This window comes from Rhipicephalus microplus, chromosome X, assembly GCF_043290135.1.
Source record: "Rhipicephalus microplus isolate Deutch F79 chromosome X, USDA_Rmic, whole genome shotgun sequence".
NCBI classification, from domain to species: domain Eukaryota; kingdom Metazoa; phylum Arthropoda; class Arachnida; order Ixodida; family Ixodidae; genus Rhipicephalus; species Rhipicephalus microplus.
The window spans coordinates 65980281-65993188 of record NC_134710.1 but is presented as its reverse complement, the minus strand read 5'-3'; the positions used below and the strand labels follow the sequence as shown (position 1 = coordinate 65993188).

Sequence of the window (12908 nt, the reverse complement as noted above, 5' to 3'; positions counted from 1 at the left end):
TGGCGCAGCTATTGCACTGCTAGTAATGGTGCCCTTAAAACGAGACGGGGGTTAGCTTTACTAAGCATGTGAGCAGCCGCCACGGAAACATGGCTAACCCCTTAGTTTTTTACGCTGCGCAGGCTTTTCTTTACCAGGTGGCCTCCTGCGTGAATGCGTCGCTGGCCCTGTTCGTGTCCCTGACAGTCCCGCTCTGCGAAAAGCCTGTGAAATGCGTACTTCTGGAAGGTGTGTGCGCATGCATCGATGTCTTTCCTCTGATCTCCCGTCTTCCTGATATCAAACTGACGAGATCAATGTTGAAATCAAGTTCCGCCCCCTATATATATGCCACACCGTATCGCTGGACTATTAGTGGGCATATGAGCAGCCGCCATCTAAACATGGCTAATCCCTTGGTTTTCTAAGAATGCTCTGCAGGTGTGTAACTGCTTTTCCATCTTTACTAGAAAGTCAGACAACCGATATTCGATAATGCTCCCACCCACAGGTCCTTTGTGAAACTTTGTGCAAATGCCTTGATTCTTCCTTGTTGCTTCTATGCTGTGGTGATGATGAATCAAACCCTGGTCCACCCAGCACTCCATCTACTCAAACAGAAAGTGAGTCCGAGCACACTCAGATAGCGACAATGATGCAGATACTGAAAAACACAAATGACAGCATCAAGCAACTCTCAAATCAGTTTTCTACTGGTCACGCTATGGCCGAAATATAGGCAATAAAATCTCACCAGGATACATTAGAAACCAAGCTTGTTGACATGCTTGCTCACCTTGAGACTATCGAGTGTAAAAGTAACGAACCTAGCTCCCTCAGCGGTGACTTCGCTGCGATGCAAGAGGCCTCAGTACGGTTGACGTCTGAGCAAGTTTTGATCCAAAATCACTTGGACGACCTAGAGGATAGGTCAAGGCGTGACGTGATTATATGCGGTATTCCTGATGCACATGAAACTTGGCAACAGACTGAGCAGAAAGCGCTTTACATATCCTCTGTGCTGGGTAGACAAGTCTTGGAATTCGAGATTGAACGTGCACGCCGTTTTGGGCTTTTCGCACCGGCAAAGTGTTAGCCTGTTATTATAAAATTTTCTTGTTTTAAAGCCAGAGGAAACATTCTGGCATCAAGGTCAAAATTAAAAAGCAATGAAGATGTCTGTTGTTGAAGACTTCTCTGCCGCCACATGCCTTACTAGAAGGCTTGCAGAGTTCGCCAAAGGCCTACTTGGTTCACCGTAGGTTTAGTTGCGGTACAACAAGCTCATTGTTAACAATAAGTACTAGAGTATGACGGTATCAGAATTACCCAGCTCAACTTATCTACTTCTATTGAGCCATGTGCAAGTTCACTTTCATCTACCGCACCGTGTTCGAGTGATGAAACACTAACATAGGTACATGCCAGGGGATGTGGTGATTTCTTAGCAGTATCTAGCATGTCTATACTACTGGCAAATGTCAGTGTAGTTAACAAGCGTGATTCACTTGATTAAATAATTGATACGTACGATTCAGGCATAATTGTTCTAACTAAAACCTGGCTTCACCCAGGCATTGCTGACAACGAAATATTTCAAGACGCGCACAGCTTTTCCCTTTATTGCTGCGATCGATAATCGCGTGTTGGAGGAGGTGTCATGTTGGCTATGTCACGAAATATACTGTCTTATTATCTCTCAGTCAAATCAGTGCTTGAGATGGTATAGGCACATGCCTACTTATGCCACAAAATCTTTCTATTTGGGGCCTACTATTGTCGTCCCGACAACTCTGCCAGCTTTGTTGCCGATTTACATGACGCTATTGATACCATCACTTCACGTTATCCTAATGCTTTCATTTTTCTGCTGGGAGACTTCAACTTTCCCAACATTTCCTGGTCTTCTGACCCTCCGGTATCGAAACTATTTTCTTTGCAAAACTTCAGTTTCATTAACCTCTGCTCAGTACTTTGTCTCCACCAGATCGTTTTCCAGCCTACTAGGCTAGCGAGCAATTCTAAAGACACACTGGACCTAGTGTTTACAAACTGTCCCGATATGGTTTCAGATTTATCATACTTACCTTGTCTGAGTGACCATTTAGCCCTATCCTTTGAATTAATGTGTTTCCATTCTTCAAAGCAAAAAAGAACCGCCTTAATTTCAACAAAGCCAAATTTGAGGCTATTAATAATGAGCTGTCTAGCTTCGCGGAAGTGTTCTTGGAAGGTTTTGAAAGTCAGAGCACAGAATCTAACTGGAATATGTTTGCATCAAAAGTCCACAAATTAATTGACAGATATGTTTTTATGCGTACTATTTCCTCCCATTCCAAAGCACCCTGGTACACCTCGCACATACGTCGGCTACGTAACAGAAAAAAAAAAAACAATTCTTCCATTCGGCTAAACCCTCTCCCTCTGAAATGCAATGGGACACGTACAAGAAGGCGAACAATGCATACCTCTCAGTGCTTAAGACCGCCCGCAATAAATTTTTGCAAATACTTTGCCTACTATGCTCAGTAATGACCCAAAAAAAGTTCTGGCGGACCATCAACCCGGATCGAGATAGTGAAATTGCGTTGTTAGGTCCTTCTGGTGAAACGATTCTGCTCGCCGACTGTCCTACAGTCCTAAACGAAGTATTTTGTCATAACTTTGTTCCGCATCGTGTGCGACCTTTCCCGATTCGCAGTGTAACTTATAACTATGGACCCAATAATCATTCAACTTCTTGGTACAGAAAAAATTTTGAAATTACTGAAAGCATCTTCAACTCCAGGAATAGATGTTGTCAATGCAAAGTTTTTAAAAAGTAGCAAGGTATATTAGAGCGTTATTCTGTCAAAAATATTCCAACAATCTATCGACCAGTCCACCCTATTACCTGATTGGAAATTGGAAAGGTGGTTCCGGTGCATAAATCTGGAAGGAAAAGGTCTCCCTTCAACTAACGACCAATTGCACTATCCAGTATTCCATGTAAAATCCTTGAACATGTCATTTTCACTAACATTGTAAAGTTCCTAGATGCGAACTCATTCTTTTCAAATGCTCAACATGGCTTCCGCAAATCCTGTGAAACACAGCTGGCTTTATTTATCCATAAATTACACACCATCCTTGATTATCATTCCACTACTGATTGTATCTTTCTCGATTCTGCAAAGGCCTTTGAAAAAGGTTACCATAATTTATTTCTCAGGAAAATAAGCAGGTCAAACATTGATCATAACCTAGCTTCTTGAATTGAACACTTTCTAAGCGGTCGTTCACAATATGTGTCTGCTAACATTTTTCCCAGCTACGTCCCGTTCATTCTAGCGTACCCTAAGGTTCGGTACTCGGTCCCATCCTTTTCTTATTTATATTATTGACATGCCTGAATTTATTACATCTAACATTCATTTATTTGCTGATGATTGTGTGATATATCAAGAAATCTCTGACCCAAACGACTTTACAATTCTTCAGAATGACCTTATTTCTGTATCTATTTGGTGTAAAACCTGGCTAATGGAACTAAACACTACTAAATGTAAAGCTTTATGTATTTCTGGCACATCTTTCTCCAATACTTATTGGCTTGACAACTCCGTTCTTGAACCTGTAACATCCTATCATTATCTAGGTGTTCACATAACACTCTCACGTGGTCTGTTCACATTAACAAAACTATTAGTAATGCTAACCATTCGTTAGGTTATCTGCTATGCAACTCTTCTTCTGCCCCTGTCCCTTTTAAACTCATCCTTTAAAAACCTTAATACGAAGTAAACTAGAGTGTGCCGCATTGATTTGGGACCCGTCCACCTGTTCTTGAGCTAGTCCAAAATAATTCTGTCCGCTTTATCCTTGGCAACTACATTAGCACCGCCAGTATCACTTCAATGAAAGACTCCTTAGGGCTTCCTTCACTCGCGTATTGCCGCAAATTTTCCCGCAGATGTCTTTTTTACAAAATATACTACCGTCACACCCTGCATGATAACCTCACTCTCCCTCCATCACACATCTCTCGTTCAGACCATCCCCAAAAGGTGGGAATCTTACGATGTTCTACTCGCACATGTTAGGAGTCATTCATTCCCCGAACCTCACAAGACTGGAACAATCTTCCAGGATCAATCACGTCCATTAACCACTCTGCTCATTTTCATGACGTTTTAAACTCAAGTGTATTGTTATGCAACTAACCAATTATGTGATTCTTCTCTTGGCAAACTGTCTGATTCTTGTTTGGTTAGCTTAAACTGCTACTGTAACTTGTTTTTACCATGTTATTATGTTTTCTCACCAACAGTCTGATTCTTGCCTGTAAAGCTACAACTTGTACTGTTACTTTTTCGCTAACATGGTATTTACACAACAAAGTTTGTATTGTGTTTCCTTTAAATGTACCACTCCCCTTTATAGTGCCTCTGGCCCCCGAGGGTAATTCCAAATAAAAAAAATAAAAGATTAAGACAATGGTACCATTGTACTGTTGTACCACATTGTGGTAACAGTATTTTTAACTTATAGTTAAAGTAGTACTCGTAGGAATAGATCTGTTGTATAACTAAGTACTACATGTCACTTTCACAACATTGACATGCTTTATTCCGCAAGACTTTGAAGTGAATTTTAAGTATGTTTTTGTAATTCAAGGAAGGTTTATTAGGTGCTACTGCTTTTTCATGTTGCCCTTGCCCATCATTTGCGCCTTTCAAGCAAACCGTATCAGCTTTCTGCTTAATTTTTTTAGGACATAAATGTACTCGCATTGGGTAAAGAAACGCACTGTGTATGCCTGCTATGTTTGTACATCAGCTGGAGCCTGGAATACTGAGAAAAATATGCCATTCCAGTTAGAGATGAGCAAATGTAGGCCAGTTGCACTTTCCACAACACCTCTTTATTAGACATTAAAAAGAAAACTGTCAATGATGATTGTGAAAGAGAGCAGTAAACATGCCTAAAAACATTGCTATAGATTTTCCACGCATGTGTTGTGAGCAACAGCCATTATCATCTAAAATTCTCTATACATGTTCCCTGCCTTCTTAGCAGACTATCAAACCAGACAAGTACAGTCGAACCCTGCTACAACGAAAATGACGGGGCGGGGAAAAAATTTCCTTGAAGCGAAAATTTCGTTGAAGTGAAATAAAAAAAAATATAGCTGATATGAGCTAGCAAAACAGAGGATCGTTTATTCTCAAAATTCAAATATTTTCCGCTGCTTCCTATTCTTTCCTAGCAGCGTCACGTCGTCATTCTCACACTAAAACCACACTAAAACATGCCTAAAACCACCTTCATGAATGAACCAAACATTTGCATTAACACGTTAACACCAGCAGCTGTCCACCGTCAAAAGTATCCGACAGCGCCAAGATGAAGGCAGGGTATCGTGGCTCAGCGACTTTTGCATTATTCTATGCTGTTCTTATCATCCATCACTCGCGGCTAGCTGATTTTGTTGATAATGCAGATGAACAGCCGCTCTGATTAGTTACCACACTGGCCAAGCGCAAACATAATGATAAGCATTTGAATCGGAAAAAACATTGTTCCGCGGTAGCACCCAGCAGCTGCGTGAAGCAAGCCGTGAACTGAGCGACTGAGCTTCAGCTTCGGATCGCCTGCGGCTCAAATAAGCCAGTAGCAAAAACAGGGCAGTCTCACTGCCATCGCTATCGAGCAATGGCGGCGTCCATGCTTGTTGAACAGCGGCTGTATAGCGGCGGTTTCTTGTTTTGGCAACGAGTATTTTAGACTTCGTTGATGCATTTTCAGGCTCTGAAAATGCATCGAAATGTTAAAGATTGGCTTTACTGCATAGCAATAAGTATATGAGCCTGGAATCGCATTGTGAAATTTTGTTGAAGCGGGAAGATTGAAGAAAAAGTGTTCGTCGTGGCGACAATACTCATGCATTGACTCCTACGGACTGCCCACGGGGAATCATGAATTTTTCGTTGTAGTGAAGTTTGACTGTATATGTTAATATTTTTGCCTGTGCTCTTTTCGTAAAAGCATTAAAAAGCAACAACTGAAATGAAATTTCTGATAAAGCCATCTTCATGATGTTCCGATGATGCAGCAGGACTTTCCAGTGCTGTGTGCTGGTTTGTCCTGAAAAGATTATGACAAAGTTAGGTTTTCTCGAAGTGCATTTGGACGACTACAGCTACTACAATCAACGACCACTGTGGTATAATAAATATGCAAAGCCCTTCAGCACAATTTCTTAAAAGCAATCTCATTACAACAGTGAAAAGAGCACTCTCTAAAGGATAAAAGTGTACAAGCATTGCATATTTCCATTGCTCACACAAAGAACCAAAACTTAGAGGCTAAAGAAACTAGAGGAAAAGTTCAGAGCCGCACAGTGTGCGATGGAACAGCTAATGATAGGCATAATATTAAGGGATTGGAAAGCAGCAAATTTGATCAGAGAACATAGACGGGTAGCCAACATTATAATTGAAATAAAACAAAAAAGATGGAACTGGATGTGCCATGTAATGCATAGCAAGACCACCTGTGGCCAGTCAGAGCAATGAAGTTGACAACAAGGGACAGGACACACAGCTGAAGGTGGCAGCGAGTTAAGGGGGCAGACTGGTTTTTGAGGCCAAATAGTGACAAAGAAATTCAATTTTTAAGGAGGGACATGGGTCTTAGGGCTCTCTCATTAATTTTTAAACCAAATGTGACAAAAGTTGGCATGCTACCTTAGTTTGTTCTCCTGATTCTAAAGATGTAGTTATTTTTTCTGTAGCTTCATTAGTGGAGTAAATAATCAGGATAACAATTTCTATTGTTCTTACCACAATAGAAAAATAACCACCTGTCAAAAATTTATAAATGACATAGGGATTGACAGTAGAAAGCATAAGACATACAACATAGGAAGAACTTTTTTGATTGCGTAATTATTTTTTACTTTACAGTACGCTAAACTTCACAGCCCTGAATGTGGCCATTGTGTGGTCACACACAAGACTACTCTAAAAAACTTGTATAAAGAGAAATCAAAATCTGCTTCCTATGTTGTGTGCTCCAAACATATAGCTTCATGCTGCAAAAAAGCAAGTATGGGAGCAGAGATTAGATCACTAGCCTATTTGTTAATTACTCATTGAAATTATAAGGCAATTCCAACAGCTTTTGAAAAGTAATAGTTATTTTTGCTGTAAAATAACTAAGAAAGGCTTAAAAAACAAACTCTTGCATACTTTCAATTTATACTCAATAGTCTATGTTGGCATATCTTAAATATCACTTTTAATTAAGCATTTTTTTTTCTATGGTGGCCTTAAACAAAGGCGGTGAACATAAGTTATCTCAGAAACAAGATGAGTTACAGCAAAACCACTTAAATATCTCAAATCAGCAGAAAAAACTGCATAATCCTGTGCAGTTAGATCAAGATCACTGAAGAAATAAACAAAAAAAAATGTCTAAGACCAGTCTGCCCCCTTAAGTGGGAGATGAAATCAAGCAATTTGCAAAAATAAAATCTAATCAGTTTCTGATGATAGGGTAAATTGGAAATCATTGAGAGGCCTTTATCCTGTAGTGGATATAGCAGGGGCTGAAGAAGAAGAGGAAGATGATGACGATAAACTCAATATGACGTCACAACCCATTTGTGGTGCATTAAAGTGTATTCATCTAGTCCAGTTGGTTGGGCTGCTTACTAACGAAAGCAGAAAAAGACAAGCAAGAAGATGTAAGTGCCTTCTTCTTTGAACTGTTTTAAAGATAGAGAATAGGTAACAAAAGATGAACTTACATAATCAGTACAGTTCAGACGCTTCTTAGTCTGTGACTCCGTGCGCTCGAAGCTCGGCAAAAAGGTTTTCCAGGTAAAAAGGGTCCGGATAACTGTGCCCTGTGTTGTTGGAACCACACTCTGTCTTGTGGTGAATCTCATTCCACGTCACAGTGTTTAACTCTCCTGTGGTGGTCGACTCGCCAATAGTGAAGATGAGCCTCCGATCCCAGGCATCCACCAGCAGCTTTAGTGCCTGTCAGAAACCACACAAAATTGATGGCCTGAGACAGAGCTTGCTCATGCACAATGCTCAGGCAGGCTTGTCTGATATGCAGGGCGAGACAAAACTGGCAGCAGGCAGTAGGAAGAACACACTGTGATGCATTGGAATTTATGTGGGACTTCAATTACTTTTTCAACACACTACGTCTAATACATAAGCATTAATGTTTATTCACCAATTGTGTTGGTTGAAAAGTTAGCTAGGACAGCATAACATGGAAGCCGGACTTTTCCAATACTTTGAGCCCAAAAATGTGCACCAAAAGCAAGAGTAATGAACAATACCTGAGGTGTAGGAACCATAATAATAGTTTTATCATCTACTTGTGAAGCCAGTTGGGCTAGAATAAACTATAACAATTTAAAATACTTTAATAGACAACTCTTTGCAGTAAGCTTGGGTGAATATTTACGAAATTTGAATTTAAGTTATTGAAAATTTTCAAATATTTGGAATGAACAAATAGGTGTATTTAATAGTTTGCATGTAACCCCCTCCAAAAGTGGTTTCACTGTAGTCGAGAGGTGCTATACCATGACTTTACCTACTCAGGGAAAATCCACACTGCCACGAAGCCCCACTGCAAGGCTATATGAACATACAGTTAAACCCTTTTATAAGAGGCATGTTCTGGGCAGCAATTCTTGTCTCATATAAGCAGGGCATTACATGGGCATTCATTATCAACCAGTATTTTACTATAGGCACACTAGTGTCTCTTATACCCATCTGCCTCTTACATCAGTGTCCCTTATAAAGGGGTTCCACTGTACTATTACACTCACATCAATTCATCATTTTTTAAAGTTTAAAAGCTTGTTATACCAGGTTGTATGCTCTTAATATAGTAAATTTGAAAATGTAGCATATTTTACAGGTTATTGCTAGCATTCTACCGAAAGTCAATTCTTGCTATTTAAAGTTGCTTTCACTTCCTTTGAACCCAAAATGATGACTTTTGCACATGCCTTGTTTTAGTTAAATAAATAAATATATATATATATATATATATATATATATATAAGAAAAGAAGTGTATACTTAGGGCTCGTTTTTCCGTGTTTTACACAATATTAATGAGATCTAACAGACAATAATGCCAAGGAAAGTATAGGGGAAGATATTAGACCGAATGGTAATGTAACAAAGAAGAAAGAAAAGTGGGTGAAAAGATAACTTGCCGTGGGCAGGATCCGAACCTGCGACCTTCGAATGACGCGTTCGATGCTCTACCACTTGAGCTACTACGGCAACCATCTCCCCAGCCACTTTATTGGGTTTATATGTGAATTAAACGTGGGAGTGTCAGTCAGCGCCACCAGTAGCCATGGCGGCGAGTGTGGCACACTCTTTTGAGCCTGTTCGGCGTCACGTAGCACGTGAACTTATTACGAGTGGGCAGCTGACCAATATTCCCTCGTATGCAATCTAAACGCACAAAGTCTGCCAGTACGAGACCCTCGTTAATGAATTAAGAAAAGAAGTGTATGCTTAAGGGCTCGTTTTTCCGTGTTTTACACAATATTAATGAGATCTAACAGACATAGTGCCAAGGAAAGTATAGGGGAAGATATTAGACCGAATGGTAATGTAACAAAGAAGAAAGAAAAGTGGGTGAAAAGATAACTTGCCCTTCGTAAGTTCGGATCAGAACCTGCGACCTTCGTCGCAGGTTTGGATCCTGCCCACGGCAAGTTATCCCACGGCATGCGCCATTGTGCCCACGGCATGCGCCATCGCCACCAACAAAGGAACAAACTCGGTGCCACTGGAAATATTGCCTGAAATGCCCACCGCAAAGCCATTTCTTTCCTTTAGCCAAAGTACAGAAACGTTTCTGACTCTCGCACAATTGCCCGATAGCACACGGTGGCGACGCCAATGAGCATTTCAAAACTGCCGCGGGATCCGGGATACCCAGCGTGGTACAGTGACAGAACAGACACAATTGGCTGTCCGTGATACAGTTGTTCCGTGGTATGCTCCTAAACGAAAACTGATGCAGTTTTCTTTTTTAAAACGCGGTACAGTCAAAGAGAGCCAAACATTTTACTGCTCGGCTAGTTGCGTGCAGCACTTCGCTCGCTCTGCGCACACCGTGACTGCCGATCCGCTTGCTATTGAGTACACCCTCTCGGCTTCAGGCCATGCACAGATTCGGCGAGTGGACTGCTGGATTAACGTGGCGACGAAGAGCTTTCCACGAGCAATGTTCTCTCCGCGATGCTCTAGCAGTCCTGGCAGCAGACGGAGGCGCATTTGGGCTGTCACTAAATAAAAACCTGTAGAATGGTAACAACAGATCTACGCTCGCTGTGCGGTGCGTGTGTTGTCATAATACAGCAAGTTTTCTCAGTGCTCGCGATCTGCAAAGCTAAACTCCATGACAGCGAGCTGCTTGCGTTTCTGTAAAGTGATGCACGCTTGAACACGGTCCCACGAAATGAAGCGGCAGCGATTGGTGACCCAGCGCGTTCAGGTAGTCGCTTACTAAAAGCGTGCAGTAGGCCTAAAGTGACAGTACACCAAACGCGTGGCTGAGCAGATAACCGGGGATGCTTACTGTGATAAGGCTTTTTGCCCGCGATAAGTCATACCGGCGTTCTTGTCGGTGGTCGCCACCTTGCCTTAGTTTTTTTCCCAATGGTTACTCACAATCTCATCACCGCAATCGCCTGGAAGCCGAAAAACCTTATCAACTAGCTGATCTCCGCACTTATGAACATGACGGAAAACCATTCATGGCACATTGCAGTGCCTGAAAGCTCAGGGGAGCAGTAAAATTTTGTCGCGCAAAATGTTATCCCTGTACACAGGTAGTATGCAGTAACCAGTAGACATAAGCCGAACACAATGGCTTAAGGGGAGATGCGAGTCAAAAAATCGCGTGTTTAGGGAAATTTCTCGTATTTCTGATTTTTATTGCATTGTAATCTTCAAACCTTCTTCTTTCATCTGTGAAAATTTGAAAACTAAATTCGAACCACAAAATGCAAAAAAATGTGTATGAAGGCATCGCGGTGGCACAAAATTTCGTGAATTTGCGCCGATATTGGCCATCTTTAACTGCGCGCTGCTCCCCGTCGCAGTGCCGCCCGCCATCGCGATCGGTTGGGAAAGTTGCGTCCGGCCTTCTTCTTACAGCTCCGACGACCGCCAGTTTCGTACGTGGGCAAAAAAAATAAAAAACGAGGCCTTTTTATCACGTGGTTTGAGCGGTTTGAAACGCACGGCACCCTAAGCCGCATCGCCATTGGCTACCGAGTCATTGTCAGCCGTGTTGGTGGCGGCCATCGGCATTTGGTCCGTCTGCTTTTCTGTGCGTCTACGCATATTTCCGCGGTGACAAGCCCGAAAAAGTGCAACGTGAGACCGCAGAAGTTTCGAACGAAGCACAAGTTCAAGGTAAGACGGCGTAAAGCGCCCCAAACGACGGCGACGAACGAGAACGCGCCTACGTGTGCTAGGCCTGACGGCGGCATCGACGAGTGCGCGAGCGACAGTGGCTGCGATGAAGGGATTGACGCTGCGCTTTCTTTCGTCAGTGCTTCGGAAAAGAAGCTCGGCTTCTTCGAAAAAGACGAAAGACAGCGCAATGAGGTTTGTGCAACGACAGTTTTGTGCGACACCCTCTTGCTGACGGCACTTGTGGCAGGTGCGGCATGCCCTGCTTGCGGTATTCAAAAACTTGCCGTTCGGGAGCCGGCAGAAAAGTGCAAGGGACTTTCGTCGCTCCTCGAACTTCATTGCGAAAACAGCGAATGCTCAGCGACTGTTCTTTCGTGCTCCTATACGTCACTGCATGTTACGGCGGACGGCAGCAGCCGAGTGAGCCAACGGTACGACAGTGGGAGCTCCCGAGATAGTTTCGCTGTAAATGTGAAGGCGGTGGTGGCTGCACGCGCTGTCGGCATTGGGCATGAGCAATTGTCGAGATTTTGCTCCGTTATTAGACTCCCAAAGCCAATGCACCACGGAGGATTTTTTTCGATAGCAAAGAAGGTGCACACCGCTGCCATGGCAGCTGTGAGTGAAAACTTGCGCCGATTCAGAGAGTTGACGAAAGAAGTAGCAGGCGAAACTGATGTGGCTGTTATGTTCGACGGCACTTGGCAGAAGAGGGGCCACAAAAGCCATAACGGGATTGGCGCAGTTATCTCCTTAGATACTGGCCTCTGCTTAGACTTCGAGGTCATATCAAATTACTGCATGACATGCAGTAGGCACAAGGATATGGGCCCAGACGAGGAAGTGTGGCAGGCATTTCATGGCCCAGTCTGTGAAAAAAATGCAGACTGTTCCTCCCATGCCATGGAAACGGAGGCTGCAATGCGCATTTGGCAGAGAACATTGACTTATGACACCCCACTGCATTTCGTGACATTCTTGAGTGACGGTGACAGCAAAGCATATAGTGCAGTTGCAGAGTCAAAAGTCTATGGTGCTGTCAATATAGAAAAAGAAGACTGCAGTAATCATGTGGCCAAGAGACTTGGCACCGCGCTACGGAAGCTGCATGTGCCATTACCACGAGGGCAGAAAATGAAAGAGCCAGCCATTCAGAAGCTCCAAACATACTATCAGATTGCCATAACAAGCAACAGGGGGAGTGTACGGGATATGTACACTGCAGTATGGGCTTCGTACTTCCACTCATGCTCTACTGACAATGCTGGCAGCCACAAGTTTTGCTCTGCAGGAACAGAGTTGTGGTGCAAACATCAACGCGCTGAAGCACTTGGTGAACCTGCACCACGCCACACACCTCTCCTGACAAAAGCACAGGGATTGGCTGTTTTGCCCATTCATAAGCAGCTAACGGATGAGAAGCTCCTTGCTCGATGCATCAAAGGGAAAACCCAGAACGCATTGG

General features: G+C 42.8%; 1 protein-coding gene across 3 annotated transcripts in view; it reads right to left on the bottom strand.

Moving 5' to 3' along the window:
• Window positions 1-4860: 4860 nt before the first annotated feature.
• Window positions 4861-12908, bottom strand: part of dx (deltex E3 ubiquitin ligase) — a 42254-nt gene continuing 34206 nt past the window's right edge. For all 3 annotated transcript variants that reach the window (XM_075877039.1, XM_075877038.1, XM_075877037.1), the window contains 2 exons: window positions 7772-8006; window positions 4861-6105 (listed from right to left, as the gene is read on the bottom strand). In XM_075877039.1, coding sequence (XP_075733154.1) covers window positions 7797-8006 — 210 coding nt within the window. In that variant the 3' untranslated portion in view covers window positions 4861-6105; window positions 7772-7796. The remainder of the gene's footprint in view (window positions 6106-7771; window positions 8007-12908) is intronic.